The sequence below is a fragment of the Oreochromis niloticus genome, linkage group LG1 (assembly GCF_001858045.2).
Source record: "Oreochromis niloticus isolate F11D_XX linkage group LG1, O_niloticus_UMD_NMBU, whole genome shotgun sequence".
NCBI lineage: Eukaryota > Metazoa > Chordata > Actinopteri > Cichliformes > Cichlidae > Oreochromis > Oreochromis niloticus.
Genome location: NC_031965.2, coordinates 26,922,055 through 26,941,510, shown reverse-complemented (window position 1 = coordinate 26,941,510; position 19,456 = coordinate 26,922,055). Strand labels below are relative to the sequence as shown.

The following is a 19,456-nucleotide window of genomic DNA, read 5'->3' as shown; positions in this document are numbered from 1 at the left end:
AAATATTTGTAAAAATTTTAATTTAAATGATACAGAGATGTGGATTTATTTCAAGATTCAAGTTACAAAAAACATACACACAAAAACAAAACCCTTCTCATTTAATACAACAGGGAGGGGACAAACCAGGAAATTCTGCAAATGGCAGAAGTGAGTCAATAGACATGTTTTTTGTTTTAGTTCTGAACTGTAGGGAAGTGTTCCAGGTATAACAGCTGCTCTTGAAGTAGGAACGTTGATCAGATCATGTCACTATAAAATATTTAGCAGCTAAAAGCTGAACATTTGACTTTGAGTGAGTGTTACTGTTAAAAATAAACAGTTTGACAGTCCACTTGTTTCTGCATCTTTATGTTAATGTTTCCTCATTTCTTATGAACTCGCCCACATCAGCCTGGTGGAACACAACAATAGACATGGGGTCCACTCGCCGACACTCCTGCGTAGACTTGGCCGCCACACCAAAACCCTGCAGATTAAGACAAACAGCCAGCCTATAAGTGCCTTTTGTCATATAACCTTGAGTTAATCAGGTATTAACCTCTTTTTAGTACATGAGTGGATCTATCCAATACCCTATTGTGAATACACGGCACTGAGGAAAACAAAACATCTGCATAATATGTGCTTTGTTTTCCAGCATGAGTGTTACCAGCAGGAATATGTATCTTTGTTGTACTGTGAATACTGTCCATAACAGTGTGACAAGAAGAGCAACCTTTAAAGGACTTACCAGAGGCACATCTGCCATGGAGTAAACCACAACTCCCTGATACTGCATAGTGTTCTCAGTAATTCTGCCAAGACCAGATTTTAGCACGTGGTTCCCATACAGGAAAGACTGCTCTGTTCCAGGTTTCACCCACACCTTAAACTGAATACATGATAGTTTCAAGTTATTCATACATGAATGAATGAGTCCAATATGACAGCACAGATGAAAAGCTTGAACAATTGAGAGAAAGCATGGAATTTCTAAGCACACATACAGCTACTTCTCACTTGTTCTCATAATATTTATCAATGACTTAATACAGGTTCTCGCAATTTTAGGGTCTTCAAAAAGCAAAAAAAAAAAATACATTCAGTTAAAGTATCCATGTAGCTAAGATGTGAAATGGGCAGATGTATCCACAGATACGCATCTTCTCACATATGAACTTCCATTTGTTGAAAAAAGATTATTTTTATAGTGCATGTTAAGCCTGATGAAATGAGATGGAAAAAATTAAATAACAGCCTGTTTATAAACCAACTTTTGTACAGCACCATTTTTCATGCAATAAACCTGTAATAGCACACAAATACACATGAGCCGGCAAATTATGCCCAGTGTTTCCCAGCTATGAACAATGATTTTATTTCTGATTGAATATTCTGATTCTCCACTTGTATAGCAAACAGCTGTTTATACAGGTGAAAAACAATTTCTACCCGTCATGTGTCACTGATCCTAAAAGCTGGTTATACTCACTCCACAACTTTACAATTTTCCTGTAATCTTTTCAAAAACCCTTCTGGAAGATGATCTAGTGGCATAATTCAGAATGAGCCTCTACTATAGAGGACTTTAATAATACCCGTATTGTTTCGTTTCCTCCATCTTATTTAAGCTCCGCTTGGTATATTGGTGGGAGGGAATGACTTGGCTGTGTGTTGCTTATAGTCACCTTTGCATATGGAGCAAGGAAATCCAGGGCTGTGATGTGCAGGCGGAACTTCTTGGTCTTTGTAAACTTCCCAAAACACGTACCCACTGACATGAGTTTGTCCCGGGAAAAGTTGGTGGCCAGCTTTAGAATTTTCTCACTGTGGACAGAAAACCAAACGTCTTAATCCTTTCATGTACTGACAGGTACCCAAAATGCGTGTTAATTAACCAAAATTACCTCATGTAGTAGACTCTGTCATGGTGCAGCCTGAAACAGTAAACGCCGTCTGGTCGGTCCACTAGAAGTTTTATGTTTTCACCAATGCTGTTACAAGAGAAAACACATGGATCACACACACACTCATAGCGTGAGCTAACGGGCTTACTGAACGTGTTGGTATAATTTGAACCTTTACAGGCTAACACGGCGCAGAAACTGTTCACTCACTATTTAGATAACTTCTCAAACATCGTTTTGGTCTCTTCTTCTGTTAGCGGCCTCATATTTACTACTATAAATCCTTAATATTAGCAACGGACAAACGTAACTTCTGTGAGAAAAAAACGTGGGTCTACGCGGAAGCAGTAATGCTTTAAAACGGAAGTTGTATGACGTAACAGTGATCACAGTTCCTGGTTTTTTGCCTCCTTTAGGGTTCAGTCGGACGGACGTGTTTTTTTTCCTCCGGTAAACCGGTCGCCATCTGGTAAGTTTTCTCATACAAAATAATTACAATTCACAAAGAAAGCTTGAAAGAATAGTTGGTTCTAATTGCGAAAACCAGCAGTTGTTTAAGCTTTTGTTTTAATTTAACAACTGAAGTCACAGCTTCCGAAAATGGGCTGAGTTAGCTCCGAGAGCTAGCTGTCAGTGGAAAAAAACACAGACCCGCGGCTATCATCGAGCCCGTGAACGTTAGCTGGAGAGCTAGCTGTATTAGCATGTGATAGAGCTAACACTCCGATTTACTAAAGCAGTTCATTTCTAATCAACGCCGACGCCCCGGCACAGCAGCAGTACATGTGTTGAACTGCACTCAGCTGCGAGCTGTGTTCAGACTGGTCATGTAAAGCGTCTTTGCCGCAGCGGGGCGAAGTTACATAACGCTCATTTGTTTGTAAATACCGATTAGGTTCCAGTAATCCAAGATCACTGGCAGAGTTGGTGATCCTTAAAGGATGTCAGATGTGGTTAAAATCATCATTAAACACGTCTGCGCTCATTTTACGTCTTGATAATAGGATTCAGTTGAGTGTCAGCGGTGTATAGCGTCAGCTGCAGAGTCAGTGTTACAGACTGGGAAATGCACTCTGTCAGCGAGCACTTCGCTTTTGGCAGATCATTTGATCCTCCTGTCACCTCTTGTTTGGCAGCCAGAAGGCCTTCTACTGTGTTTTTCTGAGGCATCGACCAAAAAAAAAAAGGCACTCACGATTGACATTTCGAAATATGTGGTAACACTGTTTGATTATATCCACCAGTTTTTTGGGGTTTATTTTGTTTGTTTTTTAATCGTTTTGTTCGACTTGTTTACTCTTTTCAGTGTATTTTTTTTTAATTGTTTTTATGTTTGGTATTAATTATTTTGAGTATTAGTTTAGTCTTTTGTGGCTGATATTTGGACAGGAGTTGCAATACAAACACAACACTCTGTAAAGGGAGTTGGCTCACATTGAGAGAGTCATCCAAAACACAACGCCTCCCCACCCTAGTTGTGTTGACACACTTGACTAAATTCGGCAAAGACTGATGATGACGATTTTAAGATTATTTTAGGTAATTTAAACTTAAATATACGCCCAATTTTAATTGACTATAATAACTTTGTGGATCATATATGTTTAACTGCATTTTCTTTAATCCTTGTAAACAAATTAGTAGATTAGTGATAATCCCACAAGTTTTTTACAGCATTTATCCCTTTTAAAATTACTTGTATTCTTTTCCTAGGATTTGTCAGTATAGCAACATTCACCATACTGATATCTTGAAATACAAAATGTCATCCAACACCAAATTGATGGCCACAGTGTGCTTCCAAAATCAAATTTATTTCCTTCATTATAGAATTGAGTATATTTTGAACAAGTACAGTACAATGAAGGCAGTTTTATTTATTTTTTTTATTTTTTTTCCCAAATGGTGCTCCACATTTTCTGTGCTGCTGTCCTATTAGTGAAATAAGCCTCTAGACGGCTTCAAGTCCACAGAGATGTTAATTAAAATGGAAAACTTATCAAGGTGTCGGAGCTAATAACAGCCTTGTGAAAACTGAAACACTGGCTGTTTGTTAGATTCAGGTAGTAAGTTATTTACCACCGGAGATTAACCACAAAAGAGAAAGTGACAGTGAGCCCCCTGGGCAGCTTGTTGAAATAGAGGCCACACTCTGGCCCCATTTCTTTTTCTTAAGACTTGTTACAAGAGAAGTTAACATTTGAATATGGTGAACGTATTTGGTTAGCTTTCTGTTTTTAACCTTCTGACGTAAATGTTTCACTATGCCTCATATGTAGTATGTGTGTCTGACAGTCGTTTACTCGTATGATTAAAAATAACCTTGGCAAGCTTCCAAGAAAGGAATTTTTAAATATTGTTTTCAATCAAAAGTCGCTTCTCGTAAAAGTAAAGCCAGGGAACTATTAGCTATGGGGAACATGAGCAGCCGAAACCTGCTGATACACATCAAAATATATCAGCAATTGATTGAGATTTGTTTTTTATTTTCCTTTAATTTGTTAACGTGTCAGCAGGTGTGTGGTGCTCTGAAGTGGGACAAGACATTTCGTGCCAACGGTTTACCCCCAAGAAGCCACTGGCCTGTGTCTGTCATCAGTTTCCGGCGTGTGTTTGTGGCTCTGGTAACACGGAACAGGAAGACGGGCGTAGAGACGTCTGAACAGAGAGAGGAAACTGCTGCGGCTTCTTCGTTGCCCTCAGAATGACTGAGTTCTGGGTTTGTTTCAGTTGCTGCATTGCAGAGCAGCCACAGCCTGTGAGTATGAAATTTGCAAGAAGAAGTGATTTATTTAATTTAAGCTGCCTTGTTTTTTAAAAGTTTTTAATTTGAATATAGATTAACAAAGTAGCATTCATCCAGTTAAACACATGCTGGCAAAAAACACTTTAAATATATTTGCCAAAGGTCATCTGTTGGCAGACAGACAGTCTGACAGTCTGGTTATAATAGGGAACTGTTTGACGTCACAATAATAACCCCTGTCCTGCCGCGGCAATACTAAGTTGTTGAGTCCTTTGGAATGATCATGAGTAATGTATCGATTACTCGTCATATGTGGTTTACTGCTCAGCTAATTCAGAGTTAATGACAAAAACATGCGGACTATAGACCTTTGTACATTTCCTGTCTGAATTAAACTCCCCAAGTAATTGTTCTCATGTAAGGTTTTAAAATTTAAATTAACTTCTGAGTTTAGAATCTACTTTAGAAACAAAAACTTCAATCAGAAGTTTCTTGTAGCTGCTCATAAGACGGGCACAGTGATTGGGAGGGAATTTGGATCATTCCTCACTGGAAAAACTATTTGTTATTATATCTGCTATATCTGGGATATCTTGACTTAACATTGAAGCTATCTAGGTCACGCCACAGTATCTAAATTGGTTTTAGACCCAGACTACAAAACCTAGTTTGTTTGTTTTTTCATTTAAAAAAAACAAACCAAGAAAAAACCCTCTTGTTTATTTACTTGTGTGCTGTCACACGATCTGTCATGACTTTTTGGTCAAGGACTGCTGCCCAGATATCATTCTGTAACGTTTTGTAATGCAGTTATGAATTTATTGCTGCCTTTGTGAATGTGAATTGTCGTGCACCTGAGCTATAAAAGCAGCTCAAGATAAGCGGGATTTATAGCCTCGCAAATATGTCCCTCTGCATACAATTTTCAGTCAGAGAGGGGAAACCAGTTTTCACCCACGCGAGAAGCACTGCTGTGCAGTCCTCCAAGATCCTGACTGCGTCTCGCTGGAATCATATGACGTATGCGACTGCCAAATGTTGATTGGTTGATAAGTGGGCCAGAAAAGAGCAGGGAGCAGTAGCAGAGTTCAATGGGAATAGGAGAACCGCGCAAAAACTTCAAAGATCAAAAAATAATGTATGAAAAGCACAGAAAGTGACTGCAGTGACAGTTTTCATTGTTTTTAATACTCGGTTTCACTTCAGCTTTTGTGTTTTATAACCTCGTTCTCCTTCGTGTTTGGCTCATAGACCAAAAACAACATGAGCCACAGTTGTCCAGACTGTTTGTAGCACAGACAGTCAGGCCCTGGAGCGAAGTGGACAGCTAACACGCTCACTCTGCTCGACCATAAATCCCACTGTACTTTCTGCACCATGTTTTTATGGATGGTGTTTTATGTCGGCTTGCCAGTACTCTTTTGTTTCCCTCTAAACATAGCACTCCACATTTTGGCAGGTTTGTTTTCTTTTTTGTTTGTCCACATTTGTCTTGTTTGCCCACAGAATAGTTTGAGAATCTTTACAGTGAAGTATTCACATAGGTTTAGTTTTTCCAGCCTGGACTGAGTGTGATTAATCAGTGTCCATTATAGAAATTCAAAACGTTTCCCTGTAAGTTTCCCCACGTAAGTTTAGTAACACTGGATTGACAAAACAGATTCAGTAAAACTTTATTACTTTGGTAGTGAGCTATTTGCTAACAGATAAGATAACTCAAGTTATTGGTTTTTATCAGTGCAGATCCACTATATTTCAAACAAAGGTTTAGAAAGTAAACTGATAAGTGTTTAGGTTCTGGCTCACACATGCTCTTCTCAGTTCTCAGTGATAGTAGTATTTGCTTTAATGTGTGAAGTATGGCAAGTCTACTTGTGATATTAATATTTAAATGAACATTTATGATACTTTTCAGAAACGGCGGCGAAGGATCGATCGCTCCATGATTGGGGAGCCGACAAACTTTGTTCATACCACACATGTAGGCTCAGGGGACATGGGCCTGGGTTTGGCATCAGTAAGTTGTTTTTGTTTGTTTGTTTTCACTGAATTTTCAAACGTGTTTTCAGCCAGCTAACATTTATATATTTCTATAGGTTGACCTAGTTCAGGCCCAAATGAAATCTAAAGGAGGATACGCACACACAAGTTCTGAAGGTTCGCAGTTGTAACCAGGTGAGAGATGTCCTGATATCCCTTAGTGAAACTGACATTAACCACAGATTTTTCACTACCCCAAAGCCACACAAGCATAGCTTCATCTTGTTTTCATGCAGCCAGAGCAGACTTATGAAATGTCATGTTTGTTTTTGAGTGAATTTGTTTTTCCCTAGCAAAAGCAGTATTTGTCTTGTTCCTCTGTCTTCCACACCATCCATCCAATAGTTTTAAATAATAGATTACAAATATCAATATCATATAGGATATGTGAAATTCTAGACTTGGGGCTTTAGCTATAAGTCAGTGATGGAAACAGTCACGAGAACTTTGACACTATCTTGTAAACCTCAAAAGTTCCCGTGTTGACTCCACCCATGCACTGTCAAAAACAAATGATGGCAAATCAACCCTGCATACAACAGCAGGCTTGCCTTATGTGGCTTTGAGAGGAAATGGGAGAAATGCAATGAAGCACATATTTACACTGTACTGTGCATGGTATTGTTTTGCTGATTACCTCTCAAACTGTCTTTGTGAGCATGACTCAGCTGTCAGTGTAATGACAGTGTAATCGTGCCATGGTCAATTTATTAAAAAAAAAAAAAAAAAAAAATCTTTATTATATAAAAATTACATATAATTTTTTTTCTCTTCACTTTACTGAATTATACTTTTTTTTTTTAATTTATTTTTTTAAACTAGCCTTACTTTAGCAAAATTATAGCTCTCTACTTTCCTAAGACACCAAGTAACTGTTACATCTTGCTGCTTTATTGGGGGGGGTAAGCACTCCCACACAGTGTTGCCATAGGCGCTAAGACAGATCCAACACACAGATATTAAATATTTTTTGGTAAACACAGATGACTGTAAATTTGACCAAACGAACTAAGATTTTAAATTTAGGACTGACAAATGCACGCAGACACAAAAGTACACCTCCAATCAGAAATCAGCTCGAATCCTAACATTTGTTCCACCTTTTCCTCCCACAGCTCTTCAGTCTTGTGGAAACTACTGTTGTTCATATAAGGAAGAATTTTCAAAAAGCAGTTCTGTCCATAAAGGACACAGGACCAAAAAATGAAACTACTGCTTTACCTTGACGTTGTATATATTTTTATTTTTCCATTCCCTTTTTTGTTTTTAATGAAAGCACTGCTATCCATTTGCTGCCATACTGTTGCACTGTAAAGAGAAACTGTTTAGGAGTAGGGAAGAGGGTTTAGAAAGCTCATAATCTCAGTCAGACGTATGCTTGTGTGTATGCATGAGGAAAATATATTTCATAGATTCTTGCTGTTGAAGCCAATTTGGATGCCTGTATTTATTATCTTGATTTGACAGCGGACCTCATGGTGGCTGGGCCACGCTGGAAATTTGGAACATTGTTTCCTATCTTATCCTCAGAGGTTTATCAACGGACAGGTAGTGGTAGCAAGGCAAAAAACAAAAAAAAAAGCAACACGTTCATAGTTTTATTCTGAGAAATACTCATTATACTGAGTTGCTTTCAGGGTTGAAGATTGCTGTTTTTGTAATAAACTTGAAATGAGTAGAGTACACTGGACCATACATTGTACACTCACACTTGCTTAGGAGTTCAGCATTGATTTCAACTGTTTTTTGTTTGTTTGTTTTTTTTGATACTCATTTAGATTGAACCATATAGGATTTTAATAAACTATGAACTTCCTAATCTGCCTTCCTGAAGTCACGTTATTTGTTTTGCTAGTGCGATTTGGAAGCTTAAAGCTGAAGTAGGCACAAATCTGGAAAAGGCAACGTTTTAAATGATCACCTTTCTCCTCTTTGCTGTTTTGTCAATAACCTCTTTATGCTAGATGCGTGAACAAATAGGCTTGACCAAAGTTTGCCACGTGACTGCTTCTTATGTAGCTTCACTTAACGATACCTTCGCTTGTTGGTGGATTTTTTTATTTTTTTTTATTTTTATTTTTTTTTCTGTCATCAATCCAGCATCTGAAAGCACATTTGTAGGTCAGCCAATTGAAAAGACTTGATTGTCTCCAACAGTGGGCTACATTTTTCAATTGATAGGAGAGCTTGGAGGCGGTGCAGAAGGCTAGTTTCTTGCAGAGCACATTAAAGTAAAATATGCTGAATAGTTACTGTGGAGCCTTTGCCTACGTATGCCAAAAATGGTGTCTCCCCCAGCTTTAATGCTTTATTTGAGCTTTTATTTATTTTTGCAATCTCATGTTTTTAAATGCTGTTTGGGTTTTTTTTTTTTTTTGTATTTTCAAGGTTTGTGTACCAACAGTAGACTTTAGATCTTAGCTTGGAAGTATTCAGAATGTCGCAAACACTGCAGCAAAAGTCGGTTTTGTTACAGTCGGCAGTACTCTCATATCTAGTTCACCTACCTATCATCGTGGGGTGTTTTTGTTTTTGTTTTCCTCATTTTTTTTTCTTTTTTCTTTTTTTTTTTTTTAAAGATGAAGAGAAGTAATTTTGGTCTGTTTGACAGCCACACATGATGCTGTCCTTTTTCCTAAACTAACCTGCCATGACTGTTACAGCTGATAAATGCAGCTTAATGACTTCCAGCCACATGTGACCCACCTTTGTAGCAGTGTTTGAGCTTATGTTGCTTCTGTTTTAAATTATTCCTACATATAACCTTATTTTGTTAAAAAAAAAATTACTAAAAGTATTAACACACCACCTGACCATCTTGGACATTACTTTATTCACAGTTTGCCAGTGTTTTTAACCTTCAAGCACATAATTTTCCTATTATGTGGGGAAAAATAAATAAAAACAGATCTTATTGCCTGGTTATTCTAGTTGTCAGTTATGTCAGTGATCAGACTAGAATGTCTTTTTGATTTTTTTTTTTTCCCTTGGAATTGTTATGTGTTGTCCAAATTTCTGAATTAGGGTCCATCTTAAGAAAAAAAAAAAAAAAATCTAAGCAGAAAGATCAAAAGTGCTGAGCAAACCAGCAGGCCTGGACCTAATAAATGTCATTGTTTGTCCTCTTTGTACATCATATTGATTGACTATTTCAGCGACAAAATGTGTTGAATGTATTAAGTCGAGCATGTAGATTGGTGTTAAATGAGTGCTATTGTCAAAATTTCTATGGTACAAAGAAAATGACTCATTTGATGTTGGTACTTCAGATCATAGAATAAATTTAATTGATGTTGTCAAATTTCTTATATCATTCGCAGCCTTAAGACTTCTTGCAAGTAGTTTGCCCATAACCCTGGACAGATTTAAGATTCATCAGGTTGAAACATTGTAACAAACATCTGTGTTTCTGTAGTTATTCCTATGTGCAGATGGATCCACATACATGTACACATTTTTGTTTTGTTTTTTCAGCTCTGGGATAAATGCTGTAGAATGTGCAGTCATACTTGGATTGCAGTACATTATGTGACCAGCAGGCTGTGCCAGTGGACTGTTTGAATGTGACTTAACATTTTTGTGTTTGGATTCCTGTCACAGGGCTTATTTTATGATGACACTGTTATTACATGATGTATAAAAGTGATGGATCCACGCTTTCTCAGATTCATATATTTCTGTATAATATTACAGGAAAGGTGTAGTTGGCACCCCACCCCCCCGAATCTGCCTAATGTGTAGTTCTCACTTTAAAGGGAAAATCATCTTTCCTTTATTGCATTTTCAGAATAAGCCAATAAATGTTATATGTTGATGTTTCACCAAATGTGTATTCAATCTTTTCATTTTTAAGAGGAAAGCAGTGAAAGCATCAGTGTAACAAAGATGATACATTTTTAGTACAGTACAAAATTTTACTGTAAAATTCTACTTGATTTATATAAGGTAAGAGTGCTCACCCCAGAATGAAATGCTGCCCGTGGAGCATACTTGGATATACTTTTAGATTGTTAATACATTTGAGTGTTGAATACTGCAAAGATGAACCTTATTAAGATAAGTTAGGCAATTATGGCTTTGTTTAACATTGACAGACACACTCACACTGTGATGAATCAAGGGCATCTCAGGGTTCAATATGTTCCCCAAAGATATTTGACCGTTTAGACAAAATGAGCCAGAGATTGCTCTATTAAATGTTATAACTGTTAAACTACCCAAATTACCACCTGAACCACAAAACAACATAATTTTATAGATAAATATTTTAAAACAATTATCAACTTATATATGTGATGCAGTGGTTAGCACTGATACCTCACAGCTAAAGATTCTCAGTCTAAACCTGCTGGCTGGCTGAGGCCTGCCTGTAGGGAGTTTGCATGTTCTCTCTCTCCACCTGCATGCACTTTACACCAGCAGTCCCAAGGCATGCTTGTGGGGTTAAATGGTAATTGGTAACCTGAATGTGAGAGGGAATGATTCTATCTCCATGTGTAATCTGCCCAAAGCGTATGACACATTTGGCCCCACAATAGCTAGGATAGACTCCATCACTCTGTGATCCCGAACTGGAAAAAGGGAATTGACAAGATTAGAAATAAGTACATCAGAGGGAGACCTTGGTTTGGAGCTAAAGTTAGAAAGTCAAGGTTTATATTAGATACAACAGGCAAAGGAGCTAACAAGCATGTGCAAAAAGGAATCACAAAGAAGATCCATAGAAGGTCGACATGCAGAGGTTTGATGTGGCAGAAGAGGATGTTAGGGATAGTCTTTGAAGAAGGTAGGTGATCTGCTGTGGCAACCCATAAATAACTATACAGTGTCTCTAATAGTAATCCTTGATAGCAGATTCACTTTATCAATGTCTGGTATTTTTATTGTACTCTTGTGAAGTGTTATTTGCACTCTGCTTTTCCTGCTGTGATAGACCCAAATGTCTTCTGTTAAAAAGACATGTAAATTAAATTCGTTAAAAAACATATTTGAAGGTTATAGGTTTTAACCAGTTAGAGCAGTTAGATAACTCTGTTTTCAGAAATTTCAGTTTTTATGTTGAATTAATGCATTGTAGTTCCCGTTTTCTTACAAATGGCATATTGGCTTCGTAATTCCCACATGTAAAGCTGTGCTCAAGATGAAAGATTTAAAGCCTTAATCAAGATTTAAATCTACAGCTTTAAAAGCTGCGCTCAAGATTACAACTTCAAGATAAGATCAGAAGATTCAAGATGTATTCATCGGTTACATGGTTTCATATCTCCTAACACAATGAGGAATGAGGTGAAGTAGATGTTTAAAAAAATAAGAAATGTAACATCTGGCTTCTTTTTATTCATCACAGCAGGATTGACATTGGATGCTTGTAAATCATAATGAATTATCATACGTCTCACATATTTCAGGATGTAAAAAATGTGCAATAAATGTGAGAAAAAAACCCAATCAAAAAGTACAAACTTGGCAGCTTTTTAATCACACACTAAAATTCAGTATTTTTGCATTCATTTTTATATACACACAGGATGTCAAAAATCCTGACAAGTTCATGCTTTTGTCTAATTTGTGCATTTTGTAAAAGCAAGTTTATTTATATATATAATATAAACAAATAATATACACAAAAAACAACATGGGTATTATTCACTAAAACACACAAAACACACTGAATAATCTATAGCCTTAAAAAAGATACAAAAAACATACAAACAAACTTGTATTTCATGTTGGAATTTTTTTTTTTTCAAAAGGTAGTAAAGTTAATTCACAAATGTAGAAATCGCACAGATATTACAAATGGACAAGGATACAGAATACACCGCATTGTAGATTGGGTCAGCTTTCTGTGAATGAAGGTAAAGCGAGATTTGAACTCCACTCACAAACACAAACCTACAAATTGTTATTCTTTGTTCTGCACTTCATTTATTGGCTAAACATCCAGTCAAGCTCAAAGAAATGGGCAAACAGAACCTGATCCTGCACTGCAATGAAATGAGATCTGCGAGCTTGGTGTCATTTTTGTGAGTGTTAGGCACTAAATCTAAACACAAGTAATGATGACAGAGGTAAAGCTTGGCTTGGAACTGGATCTTCATCCCAGCATGCTCAGCAGAGAGGATGACAGAGCAATGTTCCCTGCCCTCTCGCATTTCTCCTATTTCCTGCAATTAGCTTATCAGAAAGACAATAAGAGGGAAACGGATGAAGGTTAGCAAGAAAGCTTCAAAGAAAATGAACCTTTGATCAGATGTCTGGTAAACACAAAGAGAAGGTAGATGGAGTTCTTGGGTGCACAGCTATGGCATCAGTGGTTGCTGATGTGTGGACCAGTCAGAAAGTTCCTTGATGTAGTTTGGACCAAATAGATCACTGCAGTTCTCTGTGTGCAGAGGATATGGGTTATCATCACCAGGACCTGAGAAGCACAAAACGGCACATAAACACACAGTCATGGCTACAATCATGGCTGTTATCACACCTTTAATGCATTTAATTTTATCACACTTTTACAGATTGTTACATGCACACAAAATATATTGAATCTGATCAGTCAGGCTTAACGCTCATCTACCTAATAAAGGTGTGTTTGTTTGATTGTTTTTCTCATAGTCTTTCCCTCAGTGTTACTCACCCCAAAATCCATATTTATACACAGATATATAGTACAACACACTTCCTGTTCATGTTTACATTTACTCTGTCCAAATACAATTAAAACATTTCAGTAGATAATTTAATTTAATCATTAGTTATTATCAATCTCTGCCTCTCTTCCACAGTGCGTTTCTCTGTTTTCTCTGTATTATTCTAGGGTCTTTACCTTACAATACAAAGCGCCTTAACTGTTGCTGTGATTTGGTGCTATATGAATAAAACTCAATTGAATTGGAAATGTTTACATTAAATCCGCATACAGTAAAATGCTTTACTGCAGTTTAGTACAGTGAAGTATAAGTGTCATGTTTTTATCATATTTGAGATTTCATTTAACTAATAATAATACTCCAGGCCTGCTAATAATACTTAGCAGAAATAAAATAAGCGTCATACAGTGCCAGTGGTTCCAGAGATTGTGTGTTCTCCATCCTCTCTGCTCCCCGGTCTGGTTCCAGAGCTCAGTGTTGTTTAAGTGGTCCATCAGCTGCAGGAAACAAAACACTGAAAGTCAATCAAACAGATATGCAGAGCAGCACATACGGAATCAAAACTGCAGCACAAAGAAAATCCCAGCAAACTGATCTCAATTAAGTCAAATATGATGTAGTTCAATTACGTAGCAGTTATTTTTCCTTTCCTAAGGAGAAACCGCACCATGTTTTTGTCAGAAAACCAAGACTCTTGGCTTGCTTTTCATTAGTTAGCATATTTAAGATACGGTACCTTAAAGACGGCCTCACTCTGTTCCTGGTCCACTGGTTTGGCGTCCCACATCCCTGCATACCAACAAGAACCATCATCAATCTTTTCAAAGTGTCTCTTACATCCAAAACACCAACAGAGCACTTTAAAGACAAAGTATCTCACCCTGTCTTTGAATGCTGGTAAATGTGCTCTCTGCAACAGCCTCCACCTTCTGTGGTATGTCTGTAATGGGCCTTGTTGTTGTGGGTTGCCAAATTTGTGTGTTGTGCATGTCATTAGATGTGCATTCACCTAAACTGGTCTGTCTTTCTCTGGGTCGGTCGAATAACCGCAGCCCTGAGAGGAGAGAGAGTAGAACTGAAACATGAGGCCAGTGTTTGCAGGTAAAGTTGGGAAATACACTTTACGTCTGTTTCTTACCTCTTCTGCGCTTCTGTGTTTGTGAGCTGGGCAGCATCCTGTAGACTCTGTAGGCATTACTGCCTCTCTTTTTGCTGTGCTCTCGCAGCTCACAGATGTCAGGCAGAGAATTCAAGGCACAGCGGAAATTTGCTTTCCATGTCTTTGGATCTGGCTTGTCTTTACCTGGATGGTACCGTCCTAAAGAAGCATACACAGAAAGGTTAGTGAAAACGTCAGAAAAAGGGTGCGTAGCTGGGGAAGTCTGCGGTGTGCATAGTTTTAACCACAGACTTTATTTAAAAGCTGGACACAGCAAAAAGCACATCTCCTAAACCTGCATTATTTCTAATGGCCAACAGGGGGCAACTCATCCGGTTACAAGTAGCCAAATCGAAAAGATGTCAATAAGAAACTGATCTTACTCATTTCACGAGTGACTTCAGTAAACATCCTTCTAACTAGGCTATGGATGGCCTCAGTTATAAGTTTCACAGCTTCTTTGTTCTTTGTTGTTTGTTGTTTTAAAAATCATGGTCCCAGTTAGAGTGACAACAAAACAGAACACACTTTAGGGCACAGCTTTCTTGTGATTTACTACAGATAATCATACTCATGGGTGTGCATAATTATAGGGGTTGAAAAATAGTCCAGAAAACAATGGAAGGCAGCTACAGCCAAACTCTTTATACTGTTGAATAGGGTTAAAGGTGTGGCTGCACCTATTACCATAATTAACAGTAATATCACAATTTGGAGTGTGTGAAGTCCTTAAAATATAGTCTGATGTGTCTTATTATTAAGAAAACTCAATTTATTAAATTTTGTAAATCAACAGGAAGTGCAAGGAAAATGAACTACAAGTCTGATGCAGAAATTGAAGTACATGTAGCAGTTTCTGTGTTCCTGACTGAACACAAAAGAACATGGAAATAACACACTGACTACAATAAAGAAAAAAGTTTATACCAATTTTGTATAAAACAGTGGATGTAAACTATAAGGCCCTGGAATAACCGATATAGGTTATTGCTCCATTATGCTCAAATATTTTTTTTATTGTGTGGAACTGTGGGGATCACCCTTTAAATGTAGCTTTGGATACCAATTATTAACAAGCCAAGTTATTATTGTCCCACCGATCCACTGTTTCTAAAATCTCACAGCATGGACTTTCACGATTTGGTTCTTGAAAAACTTGCGTATTAGGTTCAAAACAAAATCAAAGTCCATCTCAGACTGTATACAATTATTTTTTAGTTTATGATTTGAGAAGTATTTATATTTTCACTGTACAAAAAGCTAGAAATTAGATAATAAAAATTATTTTATTTATTATTTATCTTGTTGGGGTAAAAATGTGAACTAATCCTGACATAAATGTGAACTAATCCTGACATAAATGTGAACTAATCCTGCAATTCATTTTTGGTTTTCAAAAGAATGATCTACGAAGATATTTTTTAGTGTAATGAGTGAATTATTTTATATTTGTTGTTTTCTTTTCCTTTTCTAGGGTAGGTTAGCTATACTGAAACAAATGTAAGCCAAGCATATATAAGCATTGCTTCTGCCTGAACCTGTTCAGTCACTTGTCAGTACATAGATAGACTTTATGTGTACTGTCATAATCTCTATGTATGTGATTGCTGAATAAAGTACTTTTTGTATAGTAAAAATGGGGAAGAAAAACACAGCTGATGCCAGCAAAACAAGGTTTTTAAAGGGAAATTCTGATGTAGTTTGACCAGTGTACTTATGTCACTATGCCCTTTTTCGTTTCCTGTAATTAAAGTGAATAAAGGGAACAAGAAGTAATACAAAGCACATATCAATGTAAGCACTGCAAAATTCCTGAAGCCTTAAAGTAGTACCCAGCAAAGGATCACACGGTAATCTTCAGAGAGTAGTTAGTGGTTGACTGATTAGTTTGAAAATCATAGCCTTTGGTTTCAACTCTTTGTAATGACCAATTGCCTAACTGTCAATAAAAAACAACAAGTAATCAAATCAGAACTAGTCTATGCATAATGTTTGACTTGTTCCCTATTTCTGCTTTGCCAAATTGTGTTATTACTGTCTAAACACATTTTGGTACCATAACATGCCACTAAGGGTGTAAGTCCCCTATACTGAATTGGAATTTCAATGTATTTTATTTAAGATTACAATTTAATTATATTTACCTAGAAATACTTAAAGATAGTCATAAAAATAGGATTTTTACATCTTTATTTTTGCTGCATCTTTATTTAATATTCATTTTGTTGATGTGCATGGATGGTCTGTTTTTCAAATGCTTCTTTATTTTACCAATATAAATGTGAAAAGGACTGTTATCCCCTACAAGCATTTAAATCTCCTTTTTTGTAAAATAACTTTAAGTTGGGCAAGATAGGCAAGACACTCCCAAAAAGCTTAGTGTTCTTACAGCGTAAGATGGGGGAAATAAATTTTTTCCTCTCTAAATCACTAACAAATTACAAAATAATTAAGATACTTATGCAGTACTTAAATGTACTTGCAGTACAATTGTTTCTTTGTTCGTAAAACCTTGATCTGTTACCTCTTTATTCTAGTGTACCCATGTTTAAGTGTTTGAAATTGCATTTAATTACAAAAGAACTAAACCCTTAATCGCGGGCCATATCATAAAGTGTTACCAACATTCATCCATCACCTGCTGCCAGACCAGGCTTAATGGTGAATCGTTAACATCATTCATCATTAACCCTGCTTTCAGGTGACTTCATCCAGTCTATGGTCGTCTTTCTCAAATTTAGCTCAACAGTTTAACTTGGCTCTTGGCCAGCCTTCTGAAAAGAACTGTTAAAGTAATAAAATCACCGGAGCTTTAAGATCCACTATGGATCACTTACAGCAGACAAGGGCTAACAGGAATTAAAGGGGCACAGGCAGCGGCCACTGAAACCTCCCATTCATCAAGGTTTCCACAAGTCTCATGTCAAAGATCTTTTTTTATTTAAGATATTAACTCCATGTAGCTTTTTATGATTTGTGTTCAAATCAATTTAGTATTTATTTCACACTGTCTGTTTTTACATAGAAAGTTCATGAATATATTTTGTCTCTTTTTTAGAGCTTGTTTTTTTTTAAGCCTTAATGTTGTACTTTGACAGCAATTCGATCGCTTTGAGCATTCACAGCAAGTGAACTGGAGCTTTCCCATGATGCAGATACAGTCATAAATCACGACTTTCCCAAGACGGAAATATGTTTAACACATGCGCACATGCACTTATGCTTCTCTGTGCATTGACCAAAACAATAATATTGCGATAGAAGATTATGAAAAATATATGTTTTATATTTTGTGAATTATAAAAACTGTGTGATTTAACAAAAAGGAGTTGGGAAAATTACTCCGTGTTATGTATTAAATTACTAGAAGAAGGTTATCAGATTACTCATCTGAAGATGTCAGTTAAATGATCTGGGAGGATAACGTGTATTAGAACGCTTCAGTTTGGAACTAGAGAGTGACAGAAGGGACTTACATGAACTCAGTTGACACCCCTAAAGTCATTGCAGCAGCTTGTAGTGCCAACTATTTACCCTTACAGAGACCATGTCTATGTTTGATGGATGAGGCTTGTTTTATTTGAAGTTGCCGTGAAGCTCTCATCACTTAGCTGGAAAGTAAACAGGAATGTGGTAGATCTAGAAAGACTGAGCAACACAACCGTGGAGCTCTTCACTGGAAACACTTCTAGAACAGAAGAAACCGGTCTACATGCAAATCTCATCAGGGTCGTTGAAACAATGACTGCAATGCGAAATGTTCATATTCCGTTTGGCAAAACCCCCCAACAACAACAGGGAAAACATATTTGTATGTACCTTTAAGTAGCATTTAGAAACTTTGTATCTGTTCTCTAAAGTATGTAACTCTAAAAAAATAGATTCTGTGTTAAACAGTCCCATGACTTTGTTGTTTTTGTTTTTGCGAATAAAGTAATCAATCCCGATCTTTTTGTTAGATGTATATTTTTAGGGGAGCATATAAGCTCCCTAACAGATCCCTGACCAGACTTGTACCAGGGATGTTATGAAGACAGGGCTCACCTCTTAAACTATCAAGATACCAGGACACAATAGACCACTACCAAGATAGTCTTTCGTCATATATGTATTATCATTTTTATTATTATTTACTGTAAAAACATATAGATATCTTTATAGTTCAATGCTGATGTGAATGAAGCGCTGAGATTCTGCCCCAGGGATTGATTTTGGTAGTTATTTGTGGGATGGTTCTGTGGTTTCTATTTCTAGTTTTTGTTGCTCTGTATCGAAACACGAGCATGCAGTGAAACAATGTAGCACAAGAACTTTGTTCTGATCAGTAAGAGTGATCAGTGCAACAGATGGATAATAAAACAGTTTAAAATGAGCCGAGAAACAATGAGATGAAACAAATCACGTAGTGTCTGTGTTTGGCTCTCACCTGTATGCATGGCCCAGCTCCTGAAAAGGGTAGCATCTCGCTCAATACTCCAACCATGGCGAGCGGCATGTTTCCATGGGATCTGGAAGATTCGTGCTGACTGTTGAATGAAAAAGAAAATAAATTGTGATTTGCTGTATTATTCCCAGGATTATTTAAGAATAAATGCCTTATTATGTTTACCTACTGTGATTTTAACTATAGGAAACTTTTTAAACCCCAGTTGTATTTGTATATGTGTGTAGGTGTATGTTGATATGGTGGTAAGAAGAAGGTGATCTACCTGGTCCAGCCAGCTGACTCCTGGATACCTCCCAGATTGAATCTGTTCCTCCAGCCACGGCCTCAGCCTGAGCCGGCCTTGTTGTTGCATGCTCCAGTCTGTGCTTCAGGTGAGTGGAAAAGGTGGTCAGTACAAAAGCAGGAGTTTCAGCAATAACAGAAAATTTCTTAGGAGCTCAGATTAAATCAGAGGTTATGCTGGGACACCCTTCCTACCTGCCTGGTTCTTCCAATCAGAAGGCTCACAGTTAACACGATCCCGCT

The 19,456-nt window shown here is 37.2% G+C and overlaps 3 protein-coding genes and 1 long non-coding RNA gene across 6 annotated transcripts; 2 read left to right on the top strand and 2 right to left on the bottom strand.

Moving 5' to 3' along the window:
* Positions 1-21: 21 nt before the first annotated feature.
* Positions 22-2,241, bottom strand: nip7 (NIP7 nucleolar pre-rRNA processing protein). Its single transcript, XM_003454467.5, has 5 exons — positions 2,100-2,241; positions 1,890-1,976; positions 1,671-1,809; positions 734-874; positions 22-469 (listed from the first exon to the last, which is right to left on the bottom strand). Exons 1-5 carry the CDS (start codon positions 2,153-2,155, stop codon positions 350-352), a joined length of 543 nt encoding a protein of 180 aa, XP_003454515.1. The 5' UTR covers positions 2,156-2,241; the 3' UTR covers positions 22-349.
* Positions 398-874, top strand: LOC112846895 (uncharacterized). Its single transcript, XR_003220104.1, has 2 exons — positions 398-533; positions 641-874. It is a non-coding gene; the product is annotated as an uncharacterized LOC112846895 (long non-coding RNA).
* cdc42se2 (CDC42 small effector 2) lies at positions 2,235-10,496 on the top strand. 2 transcript variants are annotated; one of them, XM_003454465.5, is made up of 5 exons: positions 2,235-2,358; positions 4,403-4,647; positions 6,551-6,652; positions 6,732-6,810; positions 7,791-10,496. In XM_003454465.5, exons 2-4 carry the CDS (start codon positions 4,594-4,596, stop codon positions 6,804-6,806), a joined length of 231 nt encoding a protein of 76 aa, XP_003454513.1. In that variant the 5' UTR covers positions 2,235-2,358; positions 4,403-4,593; the 3' UTR covers positions 6,807-6,810; positions 7,791-10,496. The 2 variants fall into 2 exon arrangements, with proteins under 2 accessions (XP_003454513.1, XP_005459048.1); XM_005458991.4 differs by having other exon boundaries at positions 2,259-2,358; positions 4,406-4,647.
* A 1,635-nt stretch (positions 10,497-12,131) lies between these two features.
* Positions 12,132-19,362, bottom strand: irf1a (interferon regulatory factor 1a). Of its 2 annotated transcripts, XR_002062341.2 has the most exons (8): positions 19,194-19,362; positions 18,911-19,010; positions 14,464-14,643; positions 14,206-14,379; positions 14,062-14,114; positions 13,732-13,822; positions 12,919-13,096; positions 12,132-12,521 (listed from the first exon to the last, which is right to left on the bottom strand). XR_002062341.2 is itself a non-coding variant. In XM_005458990.4 (7 exons), exons 1-7 carry the CDS (start codon positions 19,281-19,283, stop codon positions 12,978-12,980), a joined length of 807 nt encoding a protein of 268 aa, XP_005459047.1. In that variant the 5' UTR covers positions 19,284-19,362; the 3' UTR covers positions 12,132-12,977. The 2 variants fall into 2 exon arrangements, 1 of the variants encoding a protein (XP_005459047.1); XM_005458990.4 differs by having other exon boundaries at positions 12,132-13,096.
* Between the last annotated feature and the right edge of the window lie 94 nt (positions 19,363-19,456).

Bases quoted from the DNA above. Each gene is read 5' to 3' on its own strand.
- nip7 (XM_003454467.5), bottom strand. From the start codon at position 2,155: ATGAGGCCGCTAACAGAAGAAGAGACCAAAACGATGTTTGAGAAGTTA. The intron at 1,810-1,889 runs GTAATTTTGGTT...TTCTGTCCACAG, and splicing joins GACAGAGTCTACTACATGAG to TGAGAAAATTCTAAAGCTGG. The intron at 875-1,670 runs GTGACTATAAGC...TCATGTATTCAG, and splicing joins TCCTTGCTCCATATGCAAAG to TTTAAGGTGTGGGTGAAACC.
- cdc42se2 (XM_003454465.5), top strand. From the start codon at position 4,594: ATGACTGAGTTCTGGGTTTGTTTCAGTTGCTGCATTGCAGAGCAGCCA. The intron at 4,648-6,550 runs GTGAGTATGAAA...GATACTTTTCAG, and splicing joins TTGCAGAGCAGCCACAGCCT to AAACGGCGGCGAAGGATCGA. The intron at 6,653-6,731 runs GTAAGTTGTTTT...ATATTTCTATAG, and splicing joins TGGGCCTGGGTTTGGCATCA to GTTGACCTAGTTCAGGCCCA.
- irf1a (XM_005458990.4), bottom strand. From the start codon at position 19,283: ATGCAACAACAAGGCCGGCTCAGGCTGAGGCCGTGGCTGGAGGAACAG. The intron at 13,823-14,061 runs GTACCGTATCTT...TGTTTCCTGCAG, and splicing joins AGAGTGAGGCCGTCTTTAAG to CTGATGGACCACTTAAACAA. The intron at 13,097-13,731 runs GTATGACGCTTA...TGTGCTTCTCAG, and splicing joins TCTCTGGAACCACTGGCACT to GTCCTGGTGATGATAACCCA.